The sequence below is a fragment of the Pseudopodoces humilis genome, chromosome 10 (genome assembly GCF_049639895.1).
Source record: "Pseudopodoces humilis isolate 2021_Gansu_Grassland_sample_001 chromosome 10, ASM4963989v1, whole genome shotgun sequence".
Taxonomy (NCBI): domain Eukaryota; kingdom Metazoa; phylum Chordata; class Aves; order Passeriformes; family Paridae; genus Pseudopodoces; species Pseudopodoces humilis.
The window spans coordinates 21,944,145-21,962,636 of NC_142209.1; the positions used below are offsets into that span (position 1 = coordinate 21,944,145).

Below are 18,492 nucleotides of genomic sequence, written 5' to 3' on the forward strand. Positions count from 1 at the left end.
TATGTGCTTAAATTACTTAAACACTGTGGCTACCAGAGTTTTGGAGAGAACTTTCCTCAGGAGCCCATGTCCCAGAAGTGCCTCTTTTAGGGCTCTAGCTGTGTCAGGCTTCAGCTGTAGAAATGATAATGTAGTTGATGTTTACATAAGAGCAGTCTTCCTAAAACAGTTGATACATTTACTTGTCTGACATCTGCCATCCAGTGTACAACCTCTTTTTTGGAGAAGAAATTTTCCAAGGGGAAGGTTGTATAGGAATTGATACTGCAAGACAATGATAAATAAAGAATACATAGTACTTGTTTACAAAATCCCAGGCATGGTCCCCATTTGGCTGTAGAGATTCGGTGATGAGTAAAGTTTAAAATTATACTGGCATCTTGCAGTGTGTTATGAAAAGCAAAACCAAGAGGTTCTTCTGTATTAGTCAGCAGACTTTGGAAGAGATCTAGGTGATGGTGATGATAGTGATGCTGATAAAGACAATGGTGATGATGATGGTGATGATGATAATGATTAAGAAGAAAATTAGTTTACATCTCAGCCATAGAAAATTTTTGTAGGCTGAAGAAAAATTTCTTACTACTAGTCATGAGTCAACAAGTCATTTAAAGGACTGTTTTCTCATTTTGAGAAGACTAGTCACTGAGAGTGCGCCAGCTCTAAATTTCAATTTTCTGGCAGATAGTATGATTTCAGCCCTGCCTCTGCCAAATTCTTCCTATGAAGAGAGAGGGTTCTGGCAGAGGGCAGCCACAGATGGCTCAGAAGACGAAGAGATCCCATATTAGCTCTCCTGAGCTCTGGGACAATCCTTACACCAACCACTCGAGTAAAGCCTAGATCAGCTGCTAAGACCATAATAATGCTCCCAAACTCATAGGTCAACCTTCATCTCAGATGTCCTTGCTAATAGCATCAGAGTGAGACATGGCTAACTGCAGAGCCTCCAAGCTCCTGTCCTCCTGGAGTGTAGCCACCAGCTTAGGGATGCTTAAACCGGGGCTACAGCTCTGACAAAACCAGGGGATAAAATCATTTGGACAGCAGGGACTTCTGGCAGTGGCAGCCCTGCCCAGCACCTCCTCCCCGGAGTGGCCGCTGTCGCAGGGGCGAGGGCAGGGTGGCGGTGGCACGCAGCTGAGACGCGCTGGCTGTAGCCAGCAGAGGGCATGGACATTACACACGGCAGCCAGCCACCCACACCCCGCTGGGAGCGACTGCCGCCTCGGCGACTAATTGCGAGGAAAAGTTTACTTTTAATTAGTTAAGTGATTCGTTTGCCATCTTTCCCCCCTCCACCCAGAGCGCGGATGAAGTGATGCAAGGAATGGTCTGGGTCTAGCTGTAGGTGGTGATGGTGCCAGTGGCTTCAGGACGCGGTTCCACAATTGGAGAATTTCAGTACTTTCTTGGGGTGTCACGTTTTGGGGCACCGAATAGGGCACACAACAGGGCAGCTCCCAATAAATGCAACTCCCTGTCACACGATCCCAATGTGCTGCAGGTACACGTGCAACTCAGTCTGCCCCTTGCTTTCTGCAGTTGCTGCTACAGCTTATCACATTTCTCAATCTTATTTCATACAATAGCAGCTAGGGGACATAATGATGGGTGAGGGAGTCTCTTGTTTTAAGAATGCACATTGGTACCGACAGAATACAGCAGTCTTCCAGTCAAGGCACTGTTCATGGTGGAATTTACATGTGTACTTGACTTCATGTATTATTAGTAATCCTATTGAAATCTGTATGCATAAAGTTAAGTGCATCCAATCAACCCTGCAGGTTCAGGATTGTATATATTAATTTAGACTTCAGTATTTTGAACAGTATTTTCAATGAGAAGGGACAGCACTGTGATAGCCTGTAACAATCTCAAATTTTGTTTTAATATTAAGTGAAAAAAAAACCCCACAACTGGAGGTTTACCCTATTACTCTTAGAGATGAGCAATACAGTCAAAGTTAAATCAGATGTTCAAAGTTATTTTAAGGTCCAAATAATCACTGTAGCATATATATTTCAGTGGAAAATTTTCCTATGGGCCTCTGTGCATATCACAGCTCCTTAGTGGTGCAGGAGTCCATGTTTATGGATCCATTTTCAGGATCAAAATCCTCATTAGTAATACAGATTAATGGTAATTACAAATATAAATAACTTGAGTGTATCTTCTTATTTTCCTCTGAAGACATTGCTCACAGAAGCTAGCTAAATGCCAGATTTGTTCCCTGAATCCAAGCTGTATTAAGTTTGTGTGTGACGATGCAGTAACATAAAGTTAAATAAAGCTGCCTTTTTTTTTTCAAGCCTCAAAACATGGAGCTTGGTTCTCAGCTAGCATAAATTGGACACTGGAGAAGGATTCAGGTTCCTTTTTCCATACTAAGAAACTGAAAGAGCAAAAAAAAAATAAAAAATTGCTTTTTGGCTAAGAACAAAAGAAAGAAGTTTAAATCTGAGGGATCATTTTTCATGATGTTGTAAGTACTAAAAATACAGCTTTATAATAAGAGCACTTTTTTTCCCCTGAATTCTGTAATTTTGATGGTAAAGCTGTAGTGCAAGCTGGGATGTAACTGAATGTTTTCCCCAGGATCCCTGGGAGATAAGGGATGGTTTTTAATGTAGCTTCCTGAAGTGTGTCAAACTCTGATGTTATTTAAAATGTGGCTCATCTACACTACCCTGTGGAATATTTACTGAAGTCCTGAAGTGTTGATGCTTTTGGTGAGGAGCATGCTGCAGGATGAGTGCCTTGGAAAAATGTGTGGTGCCAGCTAATTCAGGGTCCCCAGACAAAATGGCAGGAGTCAGGTGTTGGGACATGTCTATATGCACAGCCTGTGGGGTAGATGTTTCCAGAGAGGTGTTTGAAATCACCAGTGCAAAAAGAAATATAACTTTGGTCCATCAGAGGGTAACTACAAGGTGTTATTGATGAGCAAAATATGCACAATAATGTTTGCTCCAATTTGTGAGAGATTTTTACCTGAACTATCCAAATGCCAGCTTTTACACAAAGCAGAAAAGGAGTTCTGGAATCTGAGCCCACGTTTTCCATTGTGCCATGGCTGATCCATGGGAGAAGGCAGCGCTCAATGCCTGCCTTGCCATCCTCCTTGCTCTTGCACACAGAAAGAAGTGTGCAGGAAATCAAACGTGGAGCAGATGCCTTGAAGGGAAGATGGCTTTTTTTGGTGGGTATCATCAGCCTCTGAGTGGCTGAGCTAGAGATGAGAGCAGGGAACAAGGTGGCTGTGTCAAGAAAGTGCATGAAGTTCCTTCACCCAGGTGCTTTCTTCTTGAATTGAGAAGCTTGAAATGCACATTGTTTTATTTTGAAATTTAAATGGGAAAATAAGGAAGTTGTTTATTGTTGTTGTTATTAACATTTTCAAAGATTTTATCATTCAAAAGTCATACAAGCACTCTGCATAAGACCTATCTCTGAAATGTTGCAGGAAGGATGGGTGAATTTCAGTCCAGCAAGAAGCAAACCATCATGGTCTGCACCCAGTTAAGGCCTGAGGACACACTTCATGCTGTGCCTGTGGACAGTTTTGTAGGGGTTGGTACATTCAGTGATCCTGGAGTAACAGGTAAAGCCAGCCCATATACTTCAGTGATGAGTCACTGCTTGCACAAAAGTTGTTGGATAACATAAGCTTGTGATCCCTCTTGCTGTCATACACAGATTATTGTCTAAGTGGTTGATGATGCTGATGGAGAGGACTTCTTCCAGTGTATGTCACACAGCACAGTCGTATTTTGAGAATGCCAGTGCAGAGCTAGAGAAGAGCCATAAAATGCTGCCCATACTATTTTTAAGAATGACTTGAAACTATTTAGCAGTTGAAGAAAAAACGCAAAACATTTTGCTCTTGAGTAAAAGAAATAAGTCTCTTGGATCAATGTTTGGTGTACTTCACATGAAACAATGAGACAAATGTTTCTTTTGAGTCCATCTAAAACTGGCTCTTCTATTTCCTATGACGGGCAGATTTTGCTTGGGACACTCCTAGGGCTGGCAGGGAAGTTGCCTGTGGCCGAGGTGAAGCGTGTGTGCAGAAGGGTTTGTGCAGAGCTGCGACGTGCATTCAGGAAACATTAAAATAGCAGTGTGAGTGCCGTGCGTGCGTGCCGCAGTTGGGAAACACTGTGAGTGTTAAGTCCCTAATTTGCTCTCTGGCTCTGCTGTGGCTGTCCAAGGCAAGTTTGGGAATGATGGCCACCCCTGCAAATCATGCCCATCCCATGCCAGGAGATGCCGCAGGGTACGTGAGGGAAGGTTGCGTCCCCATGGGCATCCCGAGGGGAGTCGGCTGCCTCAGGGCCGGAAGGGCACGGGGCTGCCCCGAAGCGAGGAAGCTGCCGCCCAGGGGGCCCAGCAGCGTCCCGCTGCAATTTGGGAGGGAGCTGCACGGTGGAAAATATGAGCTGTGCCAGGCGGGTGGGCGAAGCCGGCACGGCGGGGCTGGGAGGAGAAGCGGCGCCTCTGGGAGAGGAGCAGCCCCCGACGCCCCGAGTTAGGCAACTCCGGGGGCCACGGCTGGCGGGCAGCCGGCGGGTGGGCGCCGGTCCTGGACTGCATTTCCCATACTGCCCGAGTGCCCTAATGTATGCAGTGCTCAGCCCGGCTCCGTGTGTGTGAGAGTGTATGTGTGCGTGTGTGTGTGTGCGCGCGTGTGTGCGTGTGTGTGCGGCGGGAGCCCCTCGGAGAGTGGAGGCTCATTCACTGATGAAAGCCGGCACTGAGAGGCAGCACTGCTCCTTCCCTCGCACCCCCGCCGCCTCCCGCGCTGCTACATGCGAGCGGCGGGCGGGCAGCGGGGCCAGCACGCCCCGGGCTGCCCCGCTCCCCGCCCCCCGCCAGCTCCGCGCAGCGCCCGCCGCCAGCCGCACCGTGAGTACCGGCCACCGCGCCCGCCCGGCCACACGCAAACTTTGCAGGGCAAGTTTCAAGCCCCCCCCCCCACACCTCCATCCCAGCCCCCGCGCCCTTTCCCTCTTCCTCCTTCTCCTTCCCCAGCGCCGGGGAAGCCGGGCAGCTCGGCGGCGGCAGGGAGCCGCGCCGGCCGCGGGGAGGGCGGGGTGGGTGGGGATCGGCATGGTAATGCCGAGGGGAAAGGCAGATAAAAGGGGGCCCCCCCGCACCCTCGGCGAGCCCCGAGCTGCCCGGATCCTCCCCCCGCGGTGGCTTTCCGAGGGGGACCGGTAGCCACCAGGGGGATCAGGTGCCGGGGACCGCCGCGGCAGCCCGGCTGGGGACCGCGCACGGCGAGGGGGAGCCCGGCCGGACCCGGAGACTGGCACAGATCTCTCGCTCCCAAATAGATACCATTTTTAAACTATTTTTTTTTTTAATTTATTTTTCCCTTTTCTTTTCTCTTCCGTATTTTTCGGTGGGGTAAGCCGGGCAGTTATTTCTTCGCTTCCCTCCGCTGCTCCCGGCGCTCGCTCTCCGCGGTCGCTCTGGGCACCGACAATTTCATTTCCCAGCAGCTGCAAAACAAAAACTTTTTTCAAAGGAAATAAGCAGATGCACGCATCCACCCAGGGGTTTGTTGGTTTGGGATTTTTTTTGTTTGTGGGTTTTTTCCCCTTTAAAATATACGAACTTAATCTTTTATTTTGTAATAAAAGTATCGGGGGAAAAAAACAACAAAAAACAAAACCTAACCAAAACCCAAAATACACGCCAGGGTTTCTGTGCGTTCAAGCAACACTGCCCAGACAGTAATTTTATTTACGCCGAAGCTTTCATTTTTGCGATCGCGCAGTCCTCGGGTGAACTTTAGTTTTAAGCCGTCCCCAAAATGCGCGATTCCCCGCTCAAAGACCGATAATTTTTTTTTGACCACTCATTGTTAAGTCTCACTTAGCTTAATTTTGGACGCGGCTGAAGTTTGTCCAACATCCTCGCCCCTCTTCGGGTCCTTCATCTCTAAAAGATTGCCGCTCTTGCCCCTGGCTGCTTCCAGGTAGGAACCAAGTGCCTGGATCTCACATGCGGTGTTGTTCTGGTTTTATTATTGCAGATAAAACAAAGGTAGAGAGGCGGTTTAAATTGGCAGCGTTATTCAACGAATGAGCTAAAATTACTCCACATGTGAATGGCGTAGCTTGGAAAGCCAGAAGAGGTGAAAGGAATTATCCCTGTTTTTGCTTTAGGTTCTTTAGAAAACTTTCTGGATCATCCAGCGATGCAATCGAGAAATTGCAGGATTTTCTTTCTTTTAACCAACAACCCCAGCTCTAGACTAGGGAAGTCTGTAAATAGGTTGGAAGTATGGAAAATAATTCTTCACCTTCAGATCTAAATACATAAAAACCATCTGGTTGACCACAATGAAATCATTAGGAACTGTCTACTTAAAGAGTTGTATTGAATGCTTATCCTTCCACACAGGAAATGTGTATGGTAAGTGATTGTTGCAATAAATCCAAACAACTCTGGGCATCTTCGCGTTTGATGATCTTTGTAACTTGGGTTTCAAAAAGGAAGAAAAAGTGCAGGGGTGGAAAGGCGACTTAACGGGTTGTACGGACAGGGCTGGCGGTGCCCCCTCCCGCTGCCCTCCCCGGGAGTGGATAATTCCCGAGGCGGCAGGAGAGAAGCGGCCCCGGCTACGTCCCGATCGCCGCTTCCCGGCGGGACGTGCGGGGCCGGGCGGGAGCGAGCCGAGCCGAGCCGAGCCGAGCCGAGCCGGGCCGGGCCGGGTCGGGCCGGGCCCTCAGCCCCTGCCCCGCCAGACACCTGTTTAATGCGCCGGCGGGCAGCGCGGAGCGGCGGGGCTTGGCGGTGTTGGTAGGCTCCAGCCCGGGGCTCACCCCCGACGGATTTTATTTTATTTGGGTTTATTGAACAATCTCCTCGGGCGGGAGAGAAAAGCCGGGAGCGGGAGGGAGAGGGGGCGGCGGGCGGGTGCCAGCCCGCTTGGCCGCCCGCGGGGGGCGGGAGGGGCCGTGAGGGGCCCGAGCCCGGGCCCGGGGCGCGCCCGCTGCCCGGCAGAGCGGGGCTGCCCCCAGACCGGTTTTCGTTCGGGTTTCGCCAAGTCGGGAGCGGGGCCGGGAATGCGGGCCGGGGGCGAAGCGACAGCAAACCCATGGGTAGGCTGAGGGTTGCGGATTTTTTCCTTCTTTCTCTGTTTTCCTCTTCCCAAACCCCCGGCGCTTCCTCCCTTCGGCAGCCGCCTCCGCGGGAGCGCCCTCCAGGCCCGGGGGCTTTTCCCCGCGTTATTTTTTTTTTTCTAAAAAAAAATTAAAATTTAAAATATAAAGGCTTGTATTTTTTTTTTTTTTAATTTTTTATTTTTTGAAGTAGAAGTTTACAGCCAAACAGAAGCGGGGCGCAGTTCAGGACCGGGACCGGGGCCACTCTGCCCGTCCCCGCCGCCGCTTTCTTCGCTCACCGCGCTCCTAATTTTTTTCCTTTCCCCCTTAAACCGGTTTCCACAGCAGCTGTCCGGGTGTGCGGCTGCAGTTGGCATATTTCACGCGTTGGAAAAAAAAATTAACTGTTTTTCCTTTGTATCTTAATCCAGTGATGAGAGCTCTCCTTTGTTGGCTTTCGGGCTTGCATTTGTTTTATTTATTATAAGGAAATCCAGTTTGGTTCAAATATATAATCCATTTGAGCACTTAAATCCCCAAACAGCTGGCATTATTTTGTTTTATAATCTTTGGCTTTTCTGCGCAGAGCATATTTCTAAATTCCTACTTGACATTTATGGGGAAAAACTTTTTAATGTAAATGGATATTGTGATTTTTTTTTTCCTGGGTACTTCCTAATTTACATGCATCATCAATTTTCCTGGATTTCCTAATGTTTTAATCTTTTTTCCTCCCTTATAGCTTGTTAATTAATTTTTTTTCCCCAAGAAAACTTTTTTTTTTTCTGGAGGGAGAAAGACGTTAATTTGCCCCATTACTTTAATCTCTGGCATTTGGAAATGGTTGAGAGACCACAAAAATGCAACCTGTTGTAGAAACCAGAGTGGTGTGTTTTATTTATTTTAATCGATAGCAGAGAGGTGATTTAGTAATAGGAACTCTGAGTAACATTTAGTAAAAGATTTGCAGATCTGGTGGCTGTGTATGGGGTGTGCATGTGCTTGCATATGAGCGCGTTTCTTTGCAGGCTGATTAGCAAGTGAGTTTTACACTTAAAACCAGTGGTCACTGCTGTTTTCTCCACTTGGTTGGTGTTTGTGATGCCTGATAAATGCAGCTCTGTCATGGCTTCTCCTACTTTTATCAGACTTTCCTTTTAACTAATGCAGCACCATGCTACAACCTTTGTAAGCAGAGGATTCAAAACTAAGCCAGAGAGAACTGATTACTACTTGTTTCTTGGTGAGAGTTTTTTTTCTTAATGGTTCAGAGCTAAAGGCTCTTGATACAATTTGCCTTGGTCGTGGCATGTTTAGCCTCATTATTAGGAACATACAGGATTACACAGGTAATTTGTGTACACCTTAAAGAGGGTAGCTCTAAAAGCCCATAAGTATTCATATAGGTAACCATAACAAAATAATACTAAAAAAATCAGTTAGGTTTCAGTATGTCCATCTAACCTTCATACTTGGTAGACAGTTTATATAGCTTCCTAGATTGATCTCCACCCTCCCTCCCTCTACTCCTTGTTTAGTTAATTCAACAAAGACTTTTTGCAATCTGTTTGGAGTTTGTCTGATGCTGTGGAAAAGTAGCTGCTGATTTATTTGGTTGCTTTTCGATTTCTGTCTCTAGCCCGTCTTTTCTCCTCCTTTCAGCGGGGATGTCAGCTGTTATTACTTCCTATTGATCCCTTTGCAAAGTGAGAAGTGAACTAAAATTAATGTCAATTCCACTGCTCGGATCAATAGCTGGAGTTATTTTAATCTGGATTTGCGCGAGGTGCTAAATTAAAAAAAATCAGCATAGAGGCAGAAAAGTAGCAGCTCCTCACTCCACCTGTGCCCACTGCCTTCCCAGCACCTAAATGTTCCCTCCAGCTGATTACCCTGCAATCCATATTTTTTTAATTAAGGTCAGTTAGTTTTCTTATATTTGGGTTCTGTATTTAAACCTATGACATTTTGACATTGGGAGTGTATTAACGATAGATTTTCATAATGACTGGTCTGCCGCAGCCTAATCTGTCCGTGTTGCTGGGGGGTGGGGAGGTGCTGGGCGATAAGGGAGCAAGAGAGAACGAAAAAGGAAGTGAGAGCTGAAAAAAAATTAAATTTGGCTGGCTGAGATATTGTAATGTGTTGATTTATTCCTGGTGTAATGAAGTTTGCAAACGAATAAACGGCCATAGTGATTCACAGTATCCTACAGGAGTGTCAAGTGTTGCAGCCAGATTACTAATTTATGAAATACATTTAACGTAATGGTGTGAAAGCACAAGTAAAAATAGAAAAGCATGTAGAGGGGGTTGCCTTTTCTGTGTTTTTCTATGATTGCTCAGTTTTGCTTCCATGTGAATGATTGTTTATTTCTGAGAACAGAGGCTTATTTGCATGCATCTCTTTGAATATATAATCGTGTGTGTGTGTGTATTTATATTTACATGGTTATATAAGCCCCCCAAAAACTCTAAATTTGCCAGTGGCTGCAGTTTTCTGACCTCCAGATTTTGATCAGCCTCATGTGAATCAGCAGAGCAAGTGTACCCAGGACTGCAGTGCTGACCAGGTTGCCCTTGGCATCCCTCACTCTTCCTCTCCCTGTCGCTGTGGCAAGAACTCAACGGGAAAGTTATTTAAAATTTGGAAGAGAGCAAATCCGTTAATGTGAGATACATAATCTGGTAATTTAGCAATGATGTCTGTAAGGATGAGTGCCAAATGAGGAAGCAGAGAGATGATGTCCACTCATCTTCACAATTCATAACAGTCAGTGGAGCGGCTGGGTACAGGATAGGAGAGAGGAAACGCTATCACTGAACTGCATTAAAGCCCCAGACTGGATTTCATACACTTTGTTAACCTAGGCTCCCTCATTCATGGAGTACAAAAGGCACTCCATTAGGGAGACACTCTTTCACTAAGTTTTATTTGAGATGTTTGACCCTCTGGATTTAAGAGGCACAATTTGTAACAGCTTTTTATTATTATATGATTTTTCTGGCCCTTTGAGCTCCAGCGGCTAGTATATTGTTTCAAAGTTACAGTCCTTGTATTTTAAGCTGGGTTGTGGGGCCTGAATGGCAGGCAGCGGAAGCTTGAAAGAAAAGGCATGAGATTGATTGGGGGAGAAAATAACAACACAAAAAGGCAGTGCGAACTGGGGGAGATAGAGAAAGAAGGATTTTCCCTTCTTTCACCCTGGGAGGGGGTTGTGCCTGACTGGGTGGTTGCAGCCAACCTGGGAGGCTCAGCAAGATGTGAGGCAGAAATTTTGTTAACATTTTCCTCTAAATGTTAATGGCACGTCCAGGGCAGTTTACAAATCTACTTAAGAGTGAGTGCATTAGGAACTAAAATTACTGATCCATCCTCTCTTGTCCCCGACCCGAAAGGCAGACGCTTGCAGAGATCAGATGGCAGAAGCGCCCATTATGATTTTAAATATTGTCAGAGACGCCAGGCATTTTGCTGGGGAAGTCTCTTCTCATTTGGCTCTCGGGGACCATGTGTGCATGAGTGGGTGTTTGTGTGTTACACACACACACACCGGGACACAGCCACATTGCTACATTCCAGTGGTGTGTGTACATATGTATGATGGTATGGAATCCTGTGTGTGCAAGTACACATCTACCCATATGTACTGTGAGAGCGAGAGAAAATACCTGTCAGTTACATACGTCTCAAGCATCATGTACAGTTATAACCATGTGTGCTGTCTGATTTGGGTAACTGTGTACAATGGATATTTTTATGTTGGTCCTACATCCCCAAACCCCAAGCTAATAGCAGGGTGTGTGTATGTGGGGGCTTTCTTAAGTTTATTGCAGTAATATATATGTGCCACTTGCCATATAAAATTCCACTTATAATTTGGAGTTACTATGTTAATTTTAGATGGAACATTTTTTATTAGTGCATTATTAAATCTGCATGTTATTATGTTTGGTTTGCCTTTCATCCATCTGCACTGGATGATACCCTTTAACCTGGAGGGCCAGGGCTGACTCCACTAGTGTGTGAAGTTGTCTATTGATTTTCTTGAATGAGAACAGTGGCGCATCTCCGGCCGGTGGCTTGTAACACATGTGGCCACTCGGCTGCTGGAGCATCCCAGAGAAATGAGTGCAGAAACCTAATTGGTTGTGTTTTCTTTCCCTTTCTGTTTTCTTGCAGTGTTTGAAGGGTGATGATGCTCCAGTAATTTCCCCCGCTCCATTCCTAGGCATCGCTTTGCTTTCCTTCTGGGGAAGATCGTTCTGCTTGTGATCCTGCTGAGGAAAGAGACTCCGATGGACTTACACCGGGCAGCATTCAAGATGGAGAACTCACCCTATCTCCCCAACCCACTGGCCTCCCCAGCACTGATGGTTCTCGCCTCCACTGCCGAAGCCAGCCGTGATGCTTCCATTCCCTGCCAGCAGCCGAGGCCTTTTGGGGTCCCTGTGTCAGCAGATAAGGACGTGCACATTCCCTTTACCAATGGCTCATACACTTTTGCCTCAATGTATCACCGCCAAGGTGGGGTGCCGGGAGCATTTGCAAACCGTGACTTTCCTCCATCCTTGCTTCACCTTCACCCCCAGTTTGCACCCCCCAACCTGGACTGCACCCCAATCAGTATGTTGAACCACAGTGGTGTCGGGGCTTTCCGCCCCTTTGCATCCAGTGAAGATCGGGAGAGCTACCAGTCAGCCTTTACTCCAGCCAAGCGCCTGAAAAACTGCCATGACACTGACTCTCCCCATCTGCGCTTCTCGGACACCGATGGGAAGGAGTATGAGTTTGGCACCCAGCTCCCCTCCAGCTCCCCTGGCTCCCTCAAAGTTGATGATACAGGGAAGAAGATATTTGCTGTTTCTGGCCTCATTTCTGACCGTGAGACCTCATCCAGTCCTGAAGACCGAAGTGACAGATGTAAGTACCTCTGTTGATTTGGTGGTTCTTTAATTGTGCCTTGTTGAGATAGGCAACAGGTGATGGCCCTGCAGTGCTGTGAGACTTGCCGGAGGCAAAGGCAAAGCAGCCTTTCCTGCCTGGTGCGCTCAGCCATGTAATATTGCCTTGTTCTTCCAAAAGGATATTGACAGATTTTTAGGTGAAGGAAACTCGCCTTCCAGCACATAGCTGGAGAGGTGATGTTGATCGTGCAGAAAGCTGTCCATGCACCAGTGTGAGGCTATAGGTGCTGGTACATGCATGTGTGTAAACAGGGATGCAGCTGGAATGTGTAGCCAGGAACTTACCCAAAGTTTGCAGCAGGCAGGTGCCCCCTGCTTTTTCAGGTGTTTCTTTCTGACCTTTTCTTCATGCATACCATTCTTAGAGCAAATTGCCGACCGTCACAATTCATGCCTCAGCTTAGGACAAAAGTACCTTTTCCTCTGGTTAACTTAAGAATATTTATTGTTGGCCACTGAGCTCCCTCTTTAAGACGAGTACAAATTGGTTTTGCAATTCAATAAGCTGTTACATCATGTGCTTTCTCTGAGTGTTTCCCCTATTTTGGTGCCCGTTGAAAGGTAATGTGCCCTTTTGCAGGCCAGTGATTGGACTGAAGGAACCTGGTCTGCTTGTTCATGACTGTAACTCCCTGTTCCCCCACAGCCTTGTCCCTTGTGGAGTTGCCTACACAGAGGGGCAGAGCTGTTCTTCATGAAGTGCAGGCTTCCAGGTTTGCAGAGCTGGGAGGTGACCCACAATGGGGAGTGGTCTGGGGGCAGCAGAGCATAGTACTCCAAGGAAGAGCGCTTACTTATGATTAGAGTTTTCCTGTAAACCCAGACACGTAATCAAGCAGTGAGACGTTCGCTTTTCACATGGGCTCCTTTGTACTGTTGAATTTTATTAATAGAAAACAATTTTATTATTGTTGTTGTTATTATTATTATATTTTTTTTAAACAAAAACCTGCTGCACCGTTGCTTTCTCTCCCTTTCAGATGTGATTTTTCTTCTCCCCTTTATGATACCGAGGAGAGTAATAGAGACATTGTGGCTCTCTCTCCCCTGTCGGCGCTGCTTCCTCAGGCTGTCTCCTTGAATTAGGCACTGTGCTAACTTACCCACACTAAAAGACATCTGCCTAAACCCAGCGTACCTTTTCAATAAAAGTCATCATAAAATCAACCTGCCTTTTAAATCCATCGCTCTTTGGTTTTGAAATATGCTGCAAGTGTGTCTTTTATTGTCAGCGTTTGCGAGGGTAGGACAATTCCCACTGATGGCAGGAGCTGTGTATTTCTTGCAGTACCAGTGTGATCTCTTGTGTCTCTCCCCCCTCTCCTTCCGATCCACCCCCGACGATGCTACTTTTTGTGCCGTAAGCTCTTTTCATTGTTCAGCATCTCCTGTCTCTCCTTTTGGGTCTGTAGGGAAAGTGGCTGTAGGTGGGAGCGCATGTGGATGTGTGGAGGCTGGTAATATAATTATCCATGGGGGAGGCAGGTGAGATGGCAAGGCTTAGAGACATCTTTGTTGATGCTCTTTCCCTTATCGATATAACCTGGCTGTGAAAATGAAGCTTGCTCGAAAGAGTACTCTGAGAGATAGCAGCGGAGGAGAGGGTCCGCTGGCTAAATGAATTTAGAGCGCATCAGCTGCTATGGATCTTGCTGGCAAAATCCTGTCAGATACCCCATTTAAAGAAGTAAATCTGTTAAATGAATTAGACCACATGGAGCACAGCTGCGGACAGACAGACGCATCCACATCCATCGCCGTGCCTTGCCTTTGCCAAGAGTGTGCCGAACGCTGGTCCGCTCCTTCTGGGAGCAGACGGGGCTTTGCACAGACGCAGGCGGGTTGACACTGAGTGCCAGTGCTGCTGCCAGTGCCGTGGCAGGGGACTTGCCAGGGAAAGGAAGCAGAATAAAACTTTGCAGGCGGCTTGGGAAACTAGGGCAGAAGTGGAAGGTGTTTTGTTGTATTGTTTTTGTGTTACCATGTTAAATTTCTTTAAGATGCCTTTCTGCACAGTAGAGCTGAGCAAATGCAACATCCCTGCTACTTCATCAACATTAAAATTTTTCTGTAACTACCAGGATGATGTACACTAAATATGTCTGTTGGCTCTGTATCATATTCCCATCACATATAGATAACTGCACTGTGGAAACTTCACTTCATTAAGAGAGCGAGTTTATTTGGTGTGTGCATACACACGTATGGGTGTGTTTGCTGGAGGCTGAGAGCAAGTTGTGGAGCTTTTAGAGGATCCTAATGGTCTTTGATGCTGGTCATCAGAAAAGAGAAACTTCTGAAGAATTCGAGATCACAAATTGCAGATAGAATGGTGATCCTCTTTTGCATTAACATTTGCAGATATATTTTTAAAGTTTCTGTAGAAATGTGTACCTTGGGGGTTTGTCGTCTCTGAGAAGTTTCGTGGATTCCTTGTGTAACTGTTATATATAACCCTTTGTAAAAGCTGCCTACTTGTGCTCCTTAAGGAGTAGGTAAGTGGCTGTAGCTTCAAGGCAAAAGTGTAATTAATTAGGCTTTTCTACAACTGCAAGGAAAAATTGTAACATTTTCTTAGATCTTAAACACCTTCCCATGTCTAATGGGTGCTTTTCAGGTTTGGAGAGCTTCACCATTTTGGTATGCTTTTCAGATTGCTGAAAGAGTTTGTGCTACATGGAAGCTGAATTACTATGATTGCCCTGCATGGTCTTCTCTTCCACTGCAAATGCCTTTTTTGAATAGATCATTAAAATATTTGTTTCATCTCATAGCCTAAATGGTGATTTTCTAGAGAAACTCCCCCCACTTTTCTTTATTTTTTTAAATAAAATGTAATCACTGAGTTTTAATTTCCCTGAAAAATAGGTTTTTGCTTGGAAGACTTTGCAAGAAAACAAGGATCAAACTGAGACATTTGCACGTCAAGGAGTGTTTGGAAGGTGCTTATTTATTCCTCTACAGCATGAGAGGAAAGTCTTAGCCTGCCTTCACCAGTGGAAGAAACTTGAAAAATTCAGTAAAATTATTTTGGTATGTTCTGGTGTATTCCAGATTAGCACCTGGCCCCATAAGAGATGTGCTCTTGCAGCAGAGATTGCTCAGCCCTTTGCATAAACCTTTCCCTGCTTCTAAAGCAGGATGATGCTTGGACCCATACCCAGCATCTCACAAAGGGACAACATCTTTGGGGTGCTTTTGGGTGGGACTGCACTCTTTGTTAATCAGCAAATTGGGCTGAGATTTAGGTATTATGGTCTGCATTTAAGTTGCAAGTTAATGCAAGTTAAGTTTGTCTCTTGCTGTAAAATGTGAGCATTCAGGACATCCAGAGCGATGGAGCGTAGAGAGAACATGTGGAAACATGGAGCTTTTCCAGGGATAAGCAGACATACCATGTATTGGATGGGCCCATTCCCTTAGGTGCTTACTGAGAAAAATAATGCCATTTGTTAGAATTTAGGAGCTTCTTGTAAAGCATGTGTTAAAGGCACTGGAAGACATATTTTATGGGTTTGTTTTAATAAGTGTACAATAATTGAGATTCCTAGGAGGAGAGGAAATAAATGGCATGTTTCTTTGTGCAAAAGAGATCTACAGCCCTATTTTAAAATCAGGGGAAAAAAATAAAGATTCCTGTTTTTTCACTTCTAATAAAACCTGTCTCAGTATCCTTCAATCATAGTACGCAGTTCCTGTGGCACTGCTTTCCTACAAAATGAGAGGCAGAGGTCAGTGCCGAAACCGGGACCTCTTGGCAAAGAGCTGGACCTTGTCAGAGCAGAGACCTCTGCCCCTGTGGGGCAGCCCATGCTCCCAACCTCCCTGGCACCACAGAGAATGGTTTCCCATTACTGTCTGCTGCTTGGTCTCCAGCACGTGTTCTCTGTGACTAGTGGTGGAGCACAGACCAAAATGTGAAGGTGATCCTCTACATCCTGGCCACTGATTCAGTTTCCAACCTCTGGCCAGAGTATGGCTCTCCAAGTCTCAGTTTCCCTGCTCCTGCTGGTGGCCCTTGTCTAGCTCCTGCTGTGCCCAGGGGATGAACATTTGAATGGGAGCAGGCTGGGATCCTTGTTCATCCTTTGGGTCTGCTCAGTGTAGTAGGAGCGATTATATTATTTTTTTATTATTATTATTTTTGATAATCATATTTCACCTTGGACATAGTTTGTGCTGCAACTGGTTTCTGCAGAAGTTGTGTGATGTATTTGTGAGCTCTTTGTTCCACCTTGGGGTTTTAAAGAACATCTCTGGCATGGAGTTAATTTTAGTTTTCCTTTTGAAACAACTGGTTTGTTATTGATCAAATGTAAATTGCACTTCAGGTGATGGACATCAAGGCTATGATGACCACAGCATGAATTCTTGAATAGTGTGGTGCTTTGGAAATCAGATTAAGGGCTGTCTGTGCAGTCACCCACCTGCCCAGACATGTGTTGGGATTTGTGTTATGACCTATGTAGAGAATTGTGTGTGTCTATGTATGTGTGCTGCCAGGAAGAAGGTGGGGTTTTTTTTGTGGCGGAACAATGTATTGGAGGGGGAAGGCACATGTCCACACGTCCACTGCTCACAACTCTTCCCTCTGAGATGCACCACCTCCAAGGCTGGTAAAATTTAGGGTCTAACGCAAAGTGATGCTTTGTTGCTAATCATAATCAGCTACAATCATGGGAAATTGCAAGTTTAACTCTGCTTATGAAATAATGAAATAAATCGAGTGGAATGTTTCTTTCTGTCATGCAGTGTCCTGCATGATGTAGGAGTGAAGAAGCAACAGTGGAATTCTGGAAGGGCTGGGCAAGCAGATGGGCATTAGCAGGGATGACAGCCATGCATCCATCCCTGTTGCTCCACCAAATACACACCATCTTTGTGGAGTAAAGTGTGCTGCATGGAGGTCTTGGAGCATGCAGCAATCACCTCCTTTTCCTGTTTTTCTGGCAACAACCTTCCTTCTCCCCCTGCAAACTGTTGCCGAGACTCCTTTCCACGCTGTTTGGCTTAATTGTCTTGTCGGGATAAAGAAATGTTTGAACAGTTAAAAGTGGGGAAGGGCTGGATGGGAGCAGCCCCTGCCGGCTGCGGGGCCATCTGGCCTCCCTTGGATCTGCCGGTCTCCAGTTTATATTTCTCTTTCTGTTATTTGGGGCTATCTGGCGCACTTGGAATACCTAATCACCATGGTGAGAGGAGGGATAGGGCTGCCTCCCCCAGCCTCCCCTTCCCATCAATTGTCATGCAGAGCCCAGCCGGGCGCTGCTCCTCGCAGCCCTCATTTGCTGTCCTCGCCCGCTCTCAGCAGAAGGATGCCTTTTAATTGATCATTTGAGGGGGAGGGCTGGGGCTGTTTTCTCCTCCAAAATGTTTCCCCATGCAGCCGCTGCCATCCGGCTAGCCTTCATGTCATCTCTGCCGTGCCAGAGATGCCTCGTGCCCTCTCTCTTCCTTTTTGGAGTCCCCGGGAGCTGGTGTAACCACTGTCTTCGGAGTGCTGAACAACACTGAAATGTTATATTTATCCATCTCCTGCTGGAGAGATGGGCATGGATGCAGTAAATATTTATCGCTCCTCTTTTGCCCTGTGTGCCTGGATGTTGGCAAGAGGGTACTTACTGTAGAATTGCAGGGAAACCTCCCCACCTTGCTCGGTATTTCCCATCAAAACCACGGCCCCCAAACCACTGGCCGAACCTCGCTTTTCGAGAAGGAATGAATCACATTAAATCTTCAGCCCCATCGATCAGACTCGACTGCTGTCAGAGGACTGCGGCGGGAGAAGTGCAGGCAGACTTGGTGGCTGCCGTGCTGTGCTGGGGATCGGGAATCCTGACCTCGGGCATGGCTTGGAGTCACGGTTTCCCGATCCCTAACGGGGGAGTACTGATACCTCCCTCACAGCGGAGTGTGCCGCTTTGATATCTTCTGACAGAAGACGCTAGGCAAGGGCAAAGTATTAGTATTATTAATATAGTACAGTTAGTAGAATATTATGAACTATTATAAATCATTACTACTAAACTACAGTTATTAAAGGAAATGACCAAAGTGCACTTTGCGAGCCAGGATCTCTGACAGTTAAAACATTGTTTTATTATTTTACTTGCTAACTTGCAAAATTCAAGAGTTAGCAACAGTTTCCTGGTGGTGATTACATAAGGAATTGGGAGAAACGGGGGAGAGAATAAGCATTAGTGCCTCTGTGATTTATTTTTCTTTCCTTGATATTTTGAAGGTCCTGAAAGAGAGAGGCATACTCAAGCATGGGCCTAATCCTGCTCTGTAGGACTGAAAGTGCTCAAGGCAACAAGGTCTTAATGTTTCTGGAATTCCCCAATGAAAAAAAATAGAATTGAAGGTGTTAGTGAATCGCTGCTGGTTGTTATTTGTTTGATATCATT

General features: G+C 46.2%; 1 protein-coding gene across 2 annotated transcripts in view; it reads left to right on the forward strand.

The window, feature by feature from the left end:
- Positions 1-5,861: 5,861 nt before the first annotated feature.
- Positions 5,862-18,492, forward strand: part of RNF220 (ring finger protein 220) — a 220,514-nt gene continuing 207,883 nt past the window's right edge. Inside the window, exons 1-2 of one of the 2 annotated variants that reach the window (XM_005521088.3) lie at positions 5,862-5,986; positions 11,301-12,041. In XM_005521088.3, the coding sequence (XP_005521145.1) occupies positions 11,417-12,041 (625 nt within the window). In that variant the 5' untranslated portion in view covers positions 5,862-5,986; positions 11,301-11,416. The remainder of the gene's footprint in view (positions 5,987-11,300; positions 12,042-18,492) is intronic. The other variant, XM_005521087.3, reaches the window with a different exon arrangement.